At 62.5% G+C, this 15,143-nt stretch overlaps 2 protein-coding genes across 2 annotated transcripts; both read right to left on the bottom strand.

The window, feature by feature from the left end:
- Nucleotides 1–816: 816 nt before the first annotated feature.
- Nucleotides 817–3,729, bottom strand: FUT7 (fucosyltransferase 7; the record flags this gene model as incomplete). The annotated part of the gene is made up of 5 exons (XM_080709462.1): nt 817–1,832; nt 1,933–1,955; nt 2,272–2,323; nt 2,495–2,683; nt 3,675–3,729. The coding sequence occupies 5 exons, from the start codon at nt 3,727–3,729 to the stop codon at nt 817–819; spliced, it is 1,335 nt and encodes a 444-aa protein (XP_080565588.1).
- Nucleotides 3,730–9,875: 6,146 nt separating this feature from the next.
- Nucleotides 9,876–14,903, bottom strand: NPDC1 (neural proliferation, differentiation and control 1; the record flags this gene model as incomplete). The annotated part of the gene is made up of 9 exons (XM_080709613.1): nt 9,876–9,968; nt 10,087–10,183; nt 10,367–10,446; nt 10,574–10,658; nt 10,736–10,802; nt 10,874–11,044; nt 11,115–11,249; nt 12,227–12,373; nt 14,792–14,903. The coding sequence occupies 9 exons, from the start codon at nt 14,901–14,903 to the stop codon at nt 9,876–9,878; spliced, it is 987 nt and encodes a 328-aa protein (XP_080565739.1).
- Between the last annotated feature and the right edge of the window lie 240 nt (nt 14,904–15,143).

Here is a 15,143-nt window from a genome sequence, read left to right as displayed (position 1 = left end):
CCGTGGGGGAGGGGGCTTCCTGTGTGCCTCTGCCCAGGCCCCTACTCCGGGGCTTGGCCTGTCTGGGCTCTTGTGGGTACCATGCTCAGGCTCAGCACCCACCTCTCCTCTCCTCCCCACACGCAGCCCGCCACAGGGGCCTCCAGGCTGCAGCAGTGTCCTGGACACCCACCGCCTGGCTGTCCATGCTCCTACCGTAGGCACCGGGATTCCAAGTTCCCAGTCACGTCTGGGGGTTAATGGGCCCCATCTGACGGGCACCATTAACCCCCAGCTGGGTTTCTGACCTCGGCTGCCTGCTCTTCACCCACCTTCACCTTTTGGGGTCATAGAAGGCTCCCCGAGAACATGCCTCTGTGCAGAGGCTCCCAACGGAGGCCCTGAGCCCAGGCCGGCAGGGTCTCCTGGGTGCGGTGCATGTTTGTACAAGGGACTCCAAGAACAAGCAGGCTCGTGCACCTGCATCTTCCCAGGACATCTCGGTTTGCGGGGCCCAAGAAGTAAGGGCCCTGTCTCTTCCCTCTTCCAGCCAAGCCCTCCCCAAGATTTGTCCAAAGTGGGGAGGGGATCCTCAGCTACCTTTCCTTGCCGATCCAGCACTCACTCAGTCCCCCTCCAGTCAGCCTCCCCCTCCCACCAGCCTCCCCAGCCCCCGGCCCCCCAAGCCCATCAGTCTCCCCTCCCACTGGCCTCACTTCCTGGTTTCTGACCCCAGCCTCTAGTTGCCCGATGCAGCCCGGGACTGCCGGATGCCTGGTGGTTTGATTTCAACATCCAGCCTTCCGCCCACATGGGCTCCCCAGAGCCGGTGGCAGCTCAAGCCTGAAACCAGCCCTCGAGGTCCTCGTAGACCTGGCCCCGGGGCAGGTGGGGGTAGCGGGCACAGATGGCACAGAAACGCTCCTGCCAGTCGGCCAGCAGCCGCACTTGGAATCTGCTGCGCCAGGCGAAGAAGCCCCGGTAGCGGCTCTCGTTCATGCTGGTGAGGAAGGCCGCCAGCTCTCGGGCCGAGCCGAAGTCGTCCACGTGCACAAAGGCGTCTGGGGGCACGAAGGCCTCGTACGTAGTCCGAGGGGGCCCCAGCACCACGGGGACAGCCCCGGCCGCCAGCGCGTTGCGCCAGAACTTTTCAGTGATGTAGTCGCGGTGCTGAGAGTTTTCAAAGGACAGGTAGAAGCGGTACCGGGCCACCGTGGGCAGCAGACAGCTGGCACACAGTGGCCGCCCGTTGGCACGGCCGAACACGTCCACCCGCAGGTGGGGCACCAGCCGCCGGTACAGCCAGGCACGCCGCTGCCGCTCCTGGAAGTTGCTGACCACCCAGGCGGCCGTCCTGTCCTTGGCCGGCAGTGGGGGCGCCGGCCCCGAGCGGGGCTCCAGGCGGCCGTAGGGCACGAAAATGTCTGAGTCGCGCCGGTAGCTCAGTACCCAGTTGAAGATGCCACGGAGGCGGCCCAGGCCGTGGGTATTGCTGGGCGACTCCATAGAAGCCCAGACCCAGGGCTGTCCTTGTGGCCGCTGGGCCAGGGGCAGGCGGGACCGCCGGGTCTCCAGCTCGCGGTGGTGGAAGACCACGGCATCGGCGCTGGCCAGCAGGCTTCTGTTGGCACTCAGGTGGCAGTGAGACATGCCGTAGCGGGTGCAGGTATTACCTGGCAGCTCTGGAGGCTGCTTGGTGAAGGGCCAGTGCCAGACGAGGATGGTGACTGTGGGCCGGGGCAACGGCACACCCTCAGGCACTGATCCCAGCAGCCACAGGAGCCACAGGGCCCCGAGCAGGGTCCCCCCTGCCAGCGCCCCCCAGGCCCGCAGCCTCGGGGTAGGGCCCCACCCTGCAGGAGGACAAGGAAAGAGGACTGTCACCTGGACTAAGGACACCCACGGCTCCCCACTGCTCCCTTCCAGCCCGGCTCCCCAAGAGCAGGCACTCACCGGCATTGTTCATCCCCTGCCTCCTGGAATCAGTCACAGAGAAACCCGAGGTTCTCAAATCACAGCGCTGCTCCCGGAGGTACTCTCAAATCACTGCTGGCCCGCGTGCTCCCTGCCTGGAAGGGCCCTCCTTTGTTCATCTGCCCACCGTGGGGGTCGGGGGCCTTTCCACTCCTGCCCCACCTCTCCGCTGTGGCCTTTGGGGCCAGCCACACCCCCCCCCGCCCACCCCTCTACCCCTCCGCTAGGAGTAGGGTTGGCTCCAGGAAGAGGGACAGGCCAGTCACCGACTGCCCAGAGGGAGAGGAGGGGGACCGCCTGGCACCCTCACCCTCTCACCCTCCTGAGCCCCCCTCTGGGGAGAGAGCCAGCAGCACCCGCAGCGTGGGCTCTGCAGGGAGCAGGTGCAGTGCCCTAGAGGCCGCGGCCCCTCCCTGTGGTGGCACCCACTTCCCCCGCTCGCTGGCCGTGGTCTCCAGACCCTCCGTCAGCACAGACCTGCCCTGCTCAGCTCTTGACGGGAGGCTGAGGTTTCTAAGCCGGCCGCCCCTCCCCACCCCACTTCTGCCGCCTCTGGGAACTGCCTCGTTGCCAGAATCCGGGTGCCCAGAGAAGGGGTCCATCCTGGGCTCCTCGGGGGGCCTGCAGGGGCAGACCCCAGGCCGAGTGGCCCGGGAGGGTCCTGGGCCGGCTGCGGGGTGCTGCAGGTCACGCACTTCCTCCTCGCTGGCCCGGGAGGGGGCTTTCCAGGCTGGAAAAGGAAGGAGTCCTTGTGTCCCTGACGCTGACGGGCAGGGGCTGGCGCCCACTGCAAGAAAAAAAAAAGAGCTGGCTCCATCCTGAGGTTCAGGCACCCTCCTCCAGCTAGCCTTGGGGTGAGCCTGGAGTCTTGAAGCCGTCCTCACCCGCCCTGCCCCGACCCGGCTGGAGAAGCAGCAGGCCCAGCACAGGCCAGCCTTCACTCCGTGCTAGACCTCCCGCCCTGCTGTCTGCGCCGGGCCCCTGTCACCCCAGACGTGGTCTACAAGCCAGGCCTGGGCTCCAGGTCCTGGAGGTCCCAGACAGTCAGGTGCTTATAGGCCCAGGCTGGGAGTCGTAGAAAGAAAAGCAAGGAAGCCGGGCGTGGTGGCGCATGCTTGTAATCCCAGCATTCGGGAGGCTGAGACAGGAGGATCACGGTTCCTGGAGAGCCTCAGCTACTTAGTCAGGCCCTTTGAAACTCCGTGAGACCCTGTTTCAAAATAAAGAATAAGAAAAACAGGGCTGGGGTGTACCTCAGAGGTAGAATGCCCCTGGGTTCCATCCCCAGTACTGCAAAAAAAAAAAAAAAAAAAAAAAAAAGCAAGGAAGAACTGGTACGCGGCCTGCTGCCCCAGCGCCATCCTGGGCCCCACCTCCCACACCCAGCCCCATCCTGCACCATCGCTCCTGGGCCCCAGCTATGAAGACAAGGCTGCTGTTGGAACAGGAACCCAGCCCAGGAGACTGGCAGTTTGGCCCTCAGAGCTCCCCGTCCCCCGGCTGGGCTGCGGTGGGACTTGTGCAATGCCCGCAGAGGGAGGGGCGGGGGTGGGAACGTCAGGAGCCATCGGCCAGCCTGCCGTGCTGTGCTCCCAGCCGCTGGCCACGGCAGGTCGGCCAAGCGGCCTCCTCCCTTCCAAACCCCAGGGCTTGGGTATGGCCGTGTTGCCCCCTGGGCCACACGGGAGCCACACCCTGGCTTCAGGCTTCGGTTCACCCACTTCTCCTTGCGGTGGGCACCTGGCAGGCAGCGGGGGCCTGCAGGAAGGAGGCCATCCTGCCAACCTGGGGCCACCCGCTCTGCCCGCCAGAGCCTGCTACCCTTCCTGTTTGCACTGCCAGGGTGGTTGGGGCCCTGGCCACGGCCTCACCCATACCCGTGGCCCACTCCCTTCCTGGGTAGATTTGGAGGAGCCTCCCCCACCCCCACCCGGTTCTGCCAGGCTGCCCCCAACACCTGTGAGCACAGGTTGGCAGCTGTGGGGGCCCCATTGTAGGAACCTGCTGCCTGGCAGATAGGCTCCAAGTTTTGGCCCAGAAATGGGTCAGAACGAAAGAGGAAAAGGGGGGTGAGAGAGTATGAGTCAAAGGGAAAGTTGGGGGCCCCAGCCTGTCATTTCACCCCATCAGGCCGCCTGACTCACTGGGCCGCAGGGGCAGGGGGACGTGAACCATAGTGGCAGCCTGGAGCACGGAGATCAGGACCACGCGTGGAGCCCGGCGCCCTCCTGCCCATACATCCAGCCTCCCAGAGGGGAGGGTACCAGCTTAAGCCGCAGAAGCCGGGAGGACCTGGGAGGCACCTCAGTACCTGGGAGGCTGAGGCAGGAGGATCGCAGGTTCACGGCCAGCCTCAGCTACTTAGTGAACCCTCCACAACTTAGTGGACCCTGTTTCAATATAAAAAATAAAATAAGGCTGGGGGAGCCAGGTGTGGGAGCACCTGCTGTAATCCCAGTACTTGGGAGGCTGAGACAGGAGGATTGCACAGAGTCAAAGCCAGCCTCAACAACTTACTGAGGCCCTCAGCAACTTTGCGGAGCACTATTTCCAAATAAAAAATAAAATAGGTCTAGGGGTGTAGCCTGGAGGTAGAAGGCCTCTGGGATCCATCCCAGCCTCACCAAAGCAAGAAAAAGGTTGGGGTTGTAGCTCAGAGATAGAATGCCCCTGGGTTCAATTCCCGGTACCACAAAAAAATAAAAATAAAAAAATAAAATATAAAGAGGCCTTAACTTCAGTGCAGAGGACGAGGTACACACAGCCCCAGCCTGGGGGCACTTTGGGAGCAGGGCAGAGCTTGGCTGTTGTCCTGGTCACCGCCTTGGCCTGCGTAAAGAAGCAGGTCATGAGCGCCCCCTGGCGGCCATGCTCCAGAGCCACCCGTGCCAGCCACAGGGAGCCCTACACTCCACTCTCAGGAGAGGGCAGGGTCCAGGACTCCCCGACCGCTCTGGGCATGCCTTTGAGAAGGTGGGTGCTCGGGGAGACCTGCCCTTGGAAGCTGGCAGGTGGCTGAGGGGCCCCCAGGTGGAGGGGTCCCCAGGGCTGTGCTGGGAGTCGGGGTCCGGGGCGGCAGAACAGGCCTTGGGGACACCGGAGGGTATGGGAGTGGTGAGGTGCTTAGCCGACCCAACCCTCCCCTCTCTTTTCCCATCAAGCCCAGGGGTGCGGGCACCTCCTCTTCCTTGGCCAGGTGCAGCCTGTGCCGGCTCCAGGACCTGCGAGGAGCTAGTCCTCCGGGGACCCGTTCAGCACACCCCAAGCTTGCATGCTCTTTTCCATTCTGCAACAGATGCACTGCAACTGGGGTGCTCAGAATCGGGACCAGCCCCCCGGTGGGCAGGGGCGTGGGTCTCGAGTGCGAGGGGCCGAGGCTGAGGGGTCCTGTTTGCGAGGGTCTTGACGTAGCGACTGTCGCACCCCGACTCTGTGCCACGCATGGTCTTGCCCAGTCTTGCCCAGTTGGGCATCTCTGAGTGGGTGGGTGTTACCCCCAGGCCTATGCTGGGGGTGGGGTGCCACGCGGTGGCCTCTGTGCTCAGGAGGCCCCAGACAGGATGCGCTGAAGCTCTAAAGCAAGCGTAACGCGGGCTGGGGAGGAGGCGAGGCTCCTGGGGCCAGGTGTGCAGAGGGCCAGGGGCTTGGGGCCAGGCAGGGGTGGGGGCTGGAGCTGCTGAGACTGGCCTCTTGGTGCTGCTGGTTAAAACGCTCCTCAGCAGGGACCTGGGGCCAGGGTAGCCCAGTGGTCAGGGCTCCCAGACTGCTGGTGGCCAGGAAGAGGGTAGTGGGGTTCTGGGCAGGGCTGGGCCAGGCCCCTCGCCCAGGATTGGGACCTCCAGAGCCCTTGCAGACCCCAGTATACCCCATCTGCACCCTAGGGCCCATGGGAGGAAGGGTGACTAGTGAAAGCTGCGTGGCAGGAGTTCGGATTAGCTGTCTGGTTGGCCTGGACTGGTGGGGCTGGTGGGTGGGGTGCTGGGCTGCATGAGGGTCTGCCAGGTAAGGGGGCAGAGGGGCCCGTATGCGCCCCTCCTCAGCCCAGGCCTGCAGGCTTCGGTCCCATGTAGCTGCCCCCAGGAGGGGCCTCCCCCTTGCCAAGGCCACCAAGAGCGAGCGCAGGGACCCCGGGACCCTGACTGAAGGCCCTCAGAAGGTCAAGAATGAGACACAGAAAGCTGGGCGTGGTGGCGCACACTTGTAATCCCAGCATTTGGGAGCCTGAGACAGGAAGATCGTCCTTCGAGGACAGCCTCAGCTACTTAGTGAGGCCCTCTGTAACTCAGTGAGAGCCTGTATTATTATTAATATTATTATTATCATTATTATTTTTTTATTATTATTATTTGGTGGTACTGGGGTTCCTGGAAACCCTTCTACCTCCTCGCCAGGCGTGGTGGCGCACGCTTGTAATCCCCACGCTTGGGAGGCGGAGACAGGAGGATTGCACAGGTTCGAAGCCAGCCGTGCGCTGGCTTAGGAGACCCTGTTTCCAAAATGAAAATGTAAAAATAGGTCTGGGAGTGTAGCCCTGAGGTAGAAGGGCTTCCAGGAACCCCAGTACCACCAAAAAAAAAAAAAAAAAAAAAGAAACCCTTCTACCTCCAGGCTACACTCCCAGACCTATTTTATATATTTTTTAAAATTTGGAAACGGTCTTTTTTTTTTTTTTTTGGTGGTACTGGGGGTAGAACCCAGAGGCTTTCTACCTCCGGGCTATACTCCCAGACCTATTTTCTATTTTATTTGGAAACAGGGTCTCACTAAGTTGCTGAGAGCCTCACTAAGTAGCTAAGGCTGGCTTCGAACCTGTGCGATCCTCCTGTCTCAGCCTCCCAAGTGCGGGGATTACAAGCGTGCGCCACCACACCCGGCGGAAACAGGGTCTCTTAAGCCAGTGAGGCTGACTTCAAACCTGTGTGATCCTCCTGTCTCCGCTTCCCAAGCGTGGGGATTACAAGCGTGCGCCACCACGCCTGGCGAGAGCCTGTTTTAAAATAAAGAATAATAGCCAGCATTCGGGAGGCTGAGACCTGGAGGATCGCGGTTCGCGGACAGCCTCAGCTACTTAGTGAGGCCCTCTGCAACTCAGTGAGACCCGGTTTCAAAATAAAGAATAAAAAATAGGGCAGGGGGTGTAGCTCAGAGGTCAAATGCCCCTGAGTTCCATCCCCAGACCCGCAAAAAAAAAAAAAAAAAAAAAAAAAAAAGAATAATAGCCGAGCGTGGTGGTGCATGCTTGTAATCCCCGCGCTTGGGAGGCAGAGACAGGAGGATCGGCGCAGGTTCGAAGCCAGCCGCGCTGGCATAAGAAACCCTGTTTCCAAAAATAAAATAGGTCTGGGAGTGTAGCCCGGAGATAGAAGGGTTTCCAGGAACCCCAGTACCACCAACCACCAAATAATAATAATAATAATAATAATAATAATAATTAATAATGAAAGAAAGGAAGAAAGAAGGAATAAATCATAGGGAGCTGGGGGTGTAGCCAGGAGGTAGAATGCCCCTGGGTTCCATCCCCAGTACTGCAAAAAAAAAAAAAAAAAGAATGAGACACAACAAGTAGCTGCTTTTGCACCCCAGGCCAGCAGGGGAGGGAGTACGACCCCTAAGACTGACCCCGGAGCACCCCCAGCCCAGGGTCCGTGAGCCCCACCAGTGAGGCACTGGCTGAGCAGGGGCAGCCCTGCCTAGGTGAGGCCCTTGCCTCTGCCCCGGGCGCTCTGGCCGCCTCCCCTAAGGGCTCAGACAAACCACAGTGGACAAGTATGTCCCCGGCTCCCCCACCCCATACCACTGGCAGAAGACAACTGGGGCTTCCAGCTGAGGACCAGCCCTCACGGCAGAGTGCGGATGAGTCTGGAGGCTCTGGCCCCCAAAACATACTACTTTTATTTATTATTATTATTATTATTATTATTATTATTAATTATTACGGTACTTACTGGGGATGGGACCCAGGGCATTCTACCTCCAATTTACCCTAGCCCTAGTTTTTATTCTTTATTTTGAAACAGGTCTCACTGAGTTGCAAAGGGCCTCATTAAGTAGCTGAGGCTGTCCATGAACTGTAATCCTCGTCTCAGCCTCCGAAATGCTGGGATTGCAAGCCTACACCACCACACCTAGCTCTTTATTTATTTTTATTTATTGATTGATTGATTTTTGTGGTACTGGATATGGAACCCAGGGACAGTCTACCTTTGAACTACACCCCCAGCCCTACTTTTTATTCTTTTTTTTTTTTTTTGGTGGTACTGGGGGTGGAACCCAGGGGCTTTTCTACCTCTGGGCTATACTCCCAGACATATTTTATACTTTATTTGGAAACAGGGTCTCACTAAGTTGCTGAGAGCCTCACTAAGTAGTTGAGGCTGGCTTTGAACCTATGTGATTCTCCTGTCTCAGCCTCCCAAGCGCAGGGATTACAAGTGTGCGCCACCACGCCCGGCTTTATTCTTTGTTTTTTTGTTTTGTTTTGTTTTTTGGTGGTGCTGGGGACGAAACCCAGGGGCTTTCTACCTCCAGGCTATACTCCCAGACCTATTTTATATTTTTATTTGGAAACAGGGTCTCACTAGGTTGCTGAGAGCCTAAGTAGCTGAGGCTGGCTTCGAACCTGCGCCATCCTCCTGTCTCAGCCTCCCAAGCGCAGGGATTACAAACTTGCGCCACCACACCTGGCTTTATTCTTTATTTTGAAACAAGGTCTCACTGAGTTGCAAAGGGCCTCACTAAGTAATTGCGGCTGTCCAAACCACAATCCTCCTGTCTCAGCTTCCTGAATGCTGGGATTACAAGTGTGCATGCCACCATGCCCAGCTCAAAACATACTAAACAAACCAGGAGCTGGGGTATCGCTCCGTGGCAGGGCATTTGCCTCCTATGCACAAGGCTCTGGGTTCAATTTTTGGCATCATACAAACAAAAACAAAACAAAACCCCACAGCCCAAAGCAGAGGTGACCTCATCTCCTAGCTGCCCTCCCCCTCTTCAGGGCCCTGTTGGTCCCAAGCTCGCCTGGCCTTTCTCACGTCCGGGCAGCCTAGGAGCCTGGACGCCTGGCCCGCCGCCGCCAGGGGCCTGTGAACACAGTCCTCTTCAGCCTCAGCGCCGGCACCGCATGGCCTCACTCCTGCAGCTCTGTGCACGGTGCCCTCCACCCCACATCCCAGCTCTGGCGCTGAGGCCACTGCCGTAGACTCCGCACACAGCAGCCTTGGTCTACCTGGGGCTTGTCACCTGCGTCCCTCTGGCCCCTGTGGCCAGCACGCTCACACGCCGCACCCCCTATGTGCTGTGGGCCCCCCACCTGCCCGGCTAGGAATGGAGCGGGGGTCCCCACGCACAGGCGCCTGAACCACCTTGCTCCAGCCCTTTCGTCACACAGAATGGGGTTTCCAGGGAGACAGAGCCTATAGCCACACCGGGCCCTCTCTCCCACTGGGAAGAGGAGGGTGGGTAGGGCAGGGGTCCTGTGTCTGCCACACTCCTCCAGCCTCCACAGGAGGGTCTTCCCAAGCACCCACATCCTGCCCCCCCCATGTGTGCAGGAGGAGGCACCAGTCCCCCCACTCAGGGTCCACTCCAAGCCCACCAAGAGTCCAGTGCCTGAGGACTAACCGCGGTGCCCAACACACCCAGAGCCGCAGGTTCCAAATGTACTTTAATTGTTTTTGTCTCCAGAATCCCCCGTCCGTGCCTGGGTGCTCCCCGCTCCCTCCAGTTTGGGGTTCAGACTGAATGAGAGAGCAAAGGGGCCTCGAGGTCTCCAGCTGGGATCTCCCGGCTGGGGCCAGGAGGCCAGTGCCTGCCTGGCCAAGCAGGAGGAGGGTCAGAACGCATTCTCTTTAACAGGAAGCTCTGGGCCTGCCCTCCCCACTCGTGGGCCCGGGAGGGCCAGCAGCAGCTTGGCCTCCAGGTCACTGCAGCGGGGACGGAGAGCCGGAGTCCGCCGGGGGTGCTGACAGCGAGGAGTGGTCGAACAGCGGGTTGCGTACCTCCATCTCCCCGGTCTGCGAAGGCCATTCTGGGTCAGGCCCAGGAGGTGCAGGCAGCCTCCAAGCCTTGGAGAGGCCCCGCTGTGGAGGACCCCTGCAGCTGGCGAGCCCCCACTCAGCCCCAGGTACTCACTGGGGCCAGGCCGGGGCACTCGTACACGGTAAAGTCCCCATCTTCATTCTCCCCGTCTGAAGAGGCTGAGTCCAGCTCCTTAGTAGGCTCCTTATGCCTGGAGGGGGGAAGGCTGGGTCCTCTGCCACCCTCCAAGGTGCCACCCCACCTGGAGGGGCGCCGGACACATGGCTATCTGGGTTTGGGGTGGGGTGCCGGGTGCCGGCTGGGGCCAGCCAGGTGGAGCAGCAGGGCGCAGGGTGGGGCAGGGCGCTGGCTGGGTCCCGGGTGGGGCGCTCACCGCTCCAGGCACAGCATTTGCTGTCTCTGATGCTGGTAGTGGTACATCTCCGCACTGTGCGCCAGCCGCTGGTCCCCGGGCTGCGGGGGTTGGGGGAGAATCAAGCTGCGAGGGCGGGGTGGCAGGAGGCCGAGGCTCACCAGGCGGAGGCTGGAGTGGGTGTGGTGAGGTTGGAGGCCTGGGAGAGGCTGGAGTCTGGCCACTCACCGAGACACGGGGCGTTGCTGGCGAGCTGGGTGCCTTCGCCACTGCATAGTCGGCCTTCTGGGTCAGGCGGATCTCTCTCTGCAGCCTGCGGGGGGTGGAGCTGAGGCCTGGCTGGGTGCTGGCCCTGCCACCGCCCCCCACCTGTCCTGGGTACCCCCTCACCTGCACCAGCACAGGGCTGCCACGGCGAGGGCTGCGGCGCCAGCCACGCAGAACCCGGCGATCAGCACTGTGGGAGGGGTGCGGTGAGGGCTGGCCTCCAGCCGGACCCTGCCTCCCAGCCCCCACCAAGAGGCCTACCGAGGGCGAGACCGTCCCCGCGCTGGCCCCGGTGCTCCAGGGGCGACATGTGTACCGGGCCGGAGGACACAGGGGAAGCCAGAGAGGTGTGGGGCGTGGGCGAGGGGGCTCCTGGGCTGGAGGGGACGCCCACCTGGGCTCCCTGGCCCCTCGCTGACAACCCCAGGGGAGCTGCTAAGAGAAAGAGCAGGTCAGGTCAGCTGGAGCAGGCTGGGGCCGTGGGGAGGGGCAGGTGTCTCACCAGGCACCAGGAGCCGCTGTCCAGCCTCCGTCGGGGGCCAGGCTGTGAGCCTGGCCTGCCCAGCCTCCTTCAGGGCCAGCTCCTGGGCCAGGAAATCGATCTCATCTTCCAGTCTGGGATGGGGTGGGCCCTCTCCTGGGGGGGAAGGGGCCATCAGGTGGTGGGCCCCCAGCCTCTCGGCCAATACCAGCCACAGGTGGCCTCAGGAAATGGAGGGCCCATCCTGGCTGGCTCCAAGGAAAACTGGGTACCAACCCATCTTCTCCATCCCAGGTTGCATGGCGACAGCTGAGTCCACTTCCTGTGAACAGGGGAGGTTCCCAGGGAGAGTAGGGGCAGGGGCGGGGAGCAGAGGCGCTACAGGAATGTGCAGAGAGACCAGGCAGGAGGAGAAAGGAGCAGGGTCCCTTACCCTGGCTGCTGTCCACAAAGGGATGGGCAGAGCCAGTTCTTCCCCAAATACCTGCTCTGGCCGAGAGGGGACAGTGACTCCCCAAGGCGTGGGGAAAGGTCAAGGTCTCCACACCTCTGGGCTCACTTCCCCAGGTCCTCAGGAGAAGGAGGAGGGGCTGTGGGGGCAGGTGGGTGGCTGGACCCCCACTGGGTACTCACTATGGGCCCCACAGTCCAGACAGAACTCCCAGGCAGGTGCCACACACAGCCCCAAGAGAGCGGAGACAGAGGCACCCTCCGCAGCGGCCTGCTTGCCACACGCAGTGTGCCCTGGTGGCCCCCTCGGGAGGGCCCTGCTGGCCGCCTTTGTGAAGCCCCTCTTGGCTGTAGGCATTCAATGCAACTTTCCATGGGACAGGCTCAGGGTGATGGCTACCAGCCACGCAGGCTGTACAGGGAGAAGGGCAGGGGTGCCGGAGGAGGGGAGTGGGCACCGGAGGGGCTTTGGGCAGCCCGAGGGGCTGATACATTCTTAGCCCTCCTCTCCTGAGGTCACCCTCGTCCTAGGAGAGCCTAAAGCCCCAGGCCTCACACAGGGATACCCACGAAGTTCAGGGGGCCTGGTGGCCACTGTCACAGGGTTAGGGGGCTCTTCAGGGCTACAGGTAAACGTCTTAAGGAGGGAAGGGTCCATCTCTCCAGCCACCCCTCTTGTGTACCCGGAGGCCGGCGTATCCGGGGCACGCAGAGACCACGCTGGTCCTCCTGGAAGGGCTGCAAGCAGGGCCCACAGGCGTGTGCGCCCGGGGGGCATCTGGCCCTCCTCTTCAAGGCACAGTCCAGGCTCCCGGGGCAGGAGGGTGCATCTGGAAGGAAGCAGAGGCAAGGCTGGGCCCAGCCCCTCAGCCAGCCCCTGCGCCGCAGCTGCCCTGCCCAGCTGGCCTCCCCAGAGGCGCCAGGTCAAGCTCCGGCCATTGTTCTGGACAGGCCCTTCCTCCCTGCTGCCAGGACTCAGAACCAGGAAGCAAACAGTCCCAAGATTATGGGAACTATCCTGCTCCACCCGCTCCCCAGAGTCCGTTCTCCAGGCCTGAGCCAGCCCTCCGCTCAGAAACCCCCCCAGTCCAGCCAGCACTGAGCTCTCCCGGGTGGTCATGTGGCCCTCCAAGGCAGGCCTCTGAACCCTGCCCCAGCACTTCACCAGAGTGGGAGCTGCAGAGCGTGGGGCCCGGGCCTCTCTGGCCCAGCAGCAGCAAAAGATACTGGGCAGCACCTGCAAACACAGCAGGGCCCCAAAGCCCATCGCACCATCCATCCTGCAGCCTCCGAGAGTCAAGTCTGGAAGGCCACAGAACAAGCGCGGGGCTGCTACACACCGCTCTCCCCACGCGTGCACACGCCTAGCCTCTGCCTGTGCCACAGCACAGAAGCCGCTTGGCTGGGGAGACCCAAGATGGAGCTGGCCCTCGGGAGGCCTGGGTGGGCGGCGCCAGGGACCCCAGCCACGATTTCATCTCCCTGACTTAGGGCCAGACCAGGGAGCTGTTTATACATGGCCAATCAGTCCCAGCCTGATGCTGGAGGATGGGGCCAGTTTCCCCCGTGGGATGCAGTTGTTTCCAAGCTAAAGACTGTCCCAGTCCCAGCAAGCCAGGGAGAGCCCAGCAGGGCTGTCAACCCTGCTCCGTGGGTGTCTTTGGCGAGCTGGGTCCTTGCTGCCAGCTCAATCCCCCGAGCTGTACACACAGGGCCACAAGGATGTGGGAGACGCCCTTTCCCAGACCTCCACTGCCTGGCTGGGTCTCCTTGGTAACCTGACACTCCATGCCTCCAGGCTGTAAGCATCCTTGGGAGGAGGTTCTAGAAGCCTCAGTGGCAGGTAGGCCCAAACTCCCATGCCAAGCACCCCCAGCCCGCCCTCTGCAGGCTGGATCCACGGCTTCCAGGACTGGGCCTAGGCCTACACTAGTTAAACATTAAACTCACGCCAGGAGGTTCACCAGGACCCCACCCACCAGCTGGGCACCAAGGAGCCAGGCAGCCCCTGCCCCTGGTGCTGATAGCCCAGAGCCCCCCATGCCTGCCCACAACTGAGGCCAGTGGCACAAGGCCAGCTCTGGGCTCCAGGGGCCTCCCTGGCCCTCCAGCCCAGGAGGATGCGGCCGCCCCCTTTAGTCCTGGGCAGGGGTGGGGGAGGGGTCCCAGGAGCAAGGGCAGCTGGAGTGTCTGGAGCTCTGCCACATCTGGGCTACTGAAGCTCCGTCCCAAGCACAGGGCACTAGGCAGGGGAGGGGCGTGGGCAAGGAGGCCCCCCCTGGAGGGGAGAGCGGCCTCTGGTCCCCTGCCAGGCTCCCAGTGCAGCAGTCTGAAGCATCAGGGGCTGATGACCAGGCAGCCCTGCCCACACTCAGCACAGGCCGCGCAGCGCCAGTTGACCCTGGAGCATGGCTCTCAGCAATCGGCCTGCAGCACTCTGCCCAAACCTGCTTGGCCCCCTGGTCCCCTCCAGGTCACCCCAACCTCCCATGTGGGGCCGCCCGCCCTGCCCTGATCTCTTGGAGCCACGCAAGCAGAACATGCCTCGGGGCACAGCCCAGTTGTGCCCCTACTTCTCTGTGAGCCGGCCAAGGGCTTCCAGAGCTGAGTGAACGCAGGGCCGTGCTCCAGGCCAGCCCTGGGGTAAGGTGTGCTGTGGGTCCTGGGTTCCCACAGGCCTTTGCTACTGGAGCCTCAGGGCCCAGCTGTGTGTGGGTTCTCCCTGGGCGCCCCTCTCCTCCAGAGTCCACGCAGACCTCGGTCCACAACAGAACGCCAGGTGCTCTCCAGAGCAGGTGGACGCCTGCCTGCCTGTCCCCTCCCAGGGACACAGCGAGACCCCAGGCCCGGCAGCCAAAGCAGGCTGCGTGTCACACACCACCGGAGAGGCGCGGAGCCGGCACTGCCTCCAGACCCAGGCCAGGCAGGGCAGCAGGGCCGCAGGCACCGACGGGGCCAACCCCGGGCCTTGGGGCCCAGGACACAGCTGCTTGCACAGGCGGCCCGCAGCGGGCCACGGAGCCACGAGCTCCAGGGAGACCCCTGAGACGCAGACCGGACTAACTCACAGACCGACACAAAGACCAGGTGCGTGAACTTCAGGCGCGCCTGGAGACCCGGGAGGAGCGCAGCCCGCGGCGCCGCCGCCAGCCCTCCAGCCCGGCCGGCGAGCCCCTCGGGGAGGCGGGGGCTGGCCTGCGCGGCGAGGGCCCCGGCCAGGCCGCACAGCCCGACTCCAGCTCGCTCACCGGGGCGGCTGGCCACCGCACCGCTCAGCGCCGCGCCGAGGACCAGGCCGGAGAGCAGCAGCCGTAACAGCCGCAGGTGCCGCGGGGCAGGAGGAGGGACGGGCGTCGCCATCCTTCAGCGCCGCCGCCCCGGCAGCATGGCACCGCGGCCCCGGCTCGGGCTCGGTGCAGGCTCTGGGCGCCGCAACGGGAGAAGCCGGGAACGAGAGGGGCGGAGAAGGAAGAGCAGGAGGAGGAGGTGGTGGAGGAGGTGGAGGTGGAGGAGGAGGAGGAGGAGGAGGAGGAGGAGGAGGAGGAGGTGGTGGTGGAGGAGGAAGAGCAGGAGGAGGAGGTGGTGGAGGAGGAGGAGGAA

Source organism: Muscardinus avellanarius (assembly GCF_963383645.1).
Source record: "Muscardinus avellanarius genome assembly, chromosome: 13".
Classification (NCBI taxonomy): Eukaryota; Metazoa; Chordata; class Mammalia; order Rodentia; family Gliridae; genus Muscardinus; species Muscardinus avellanarius.
The sequence above is the reverse complement of the archived record's forward strand: the minus strand, read 5'-3'. Positions and strand labels throughout refer to the sequence as shown.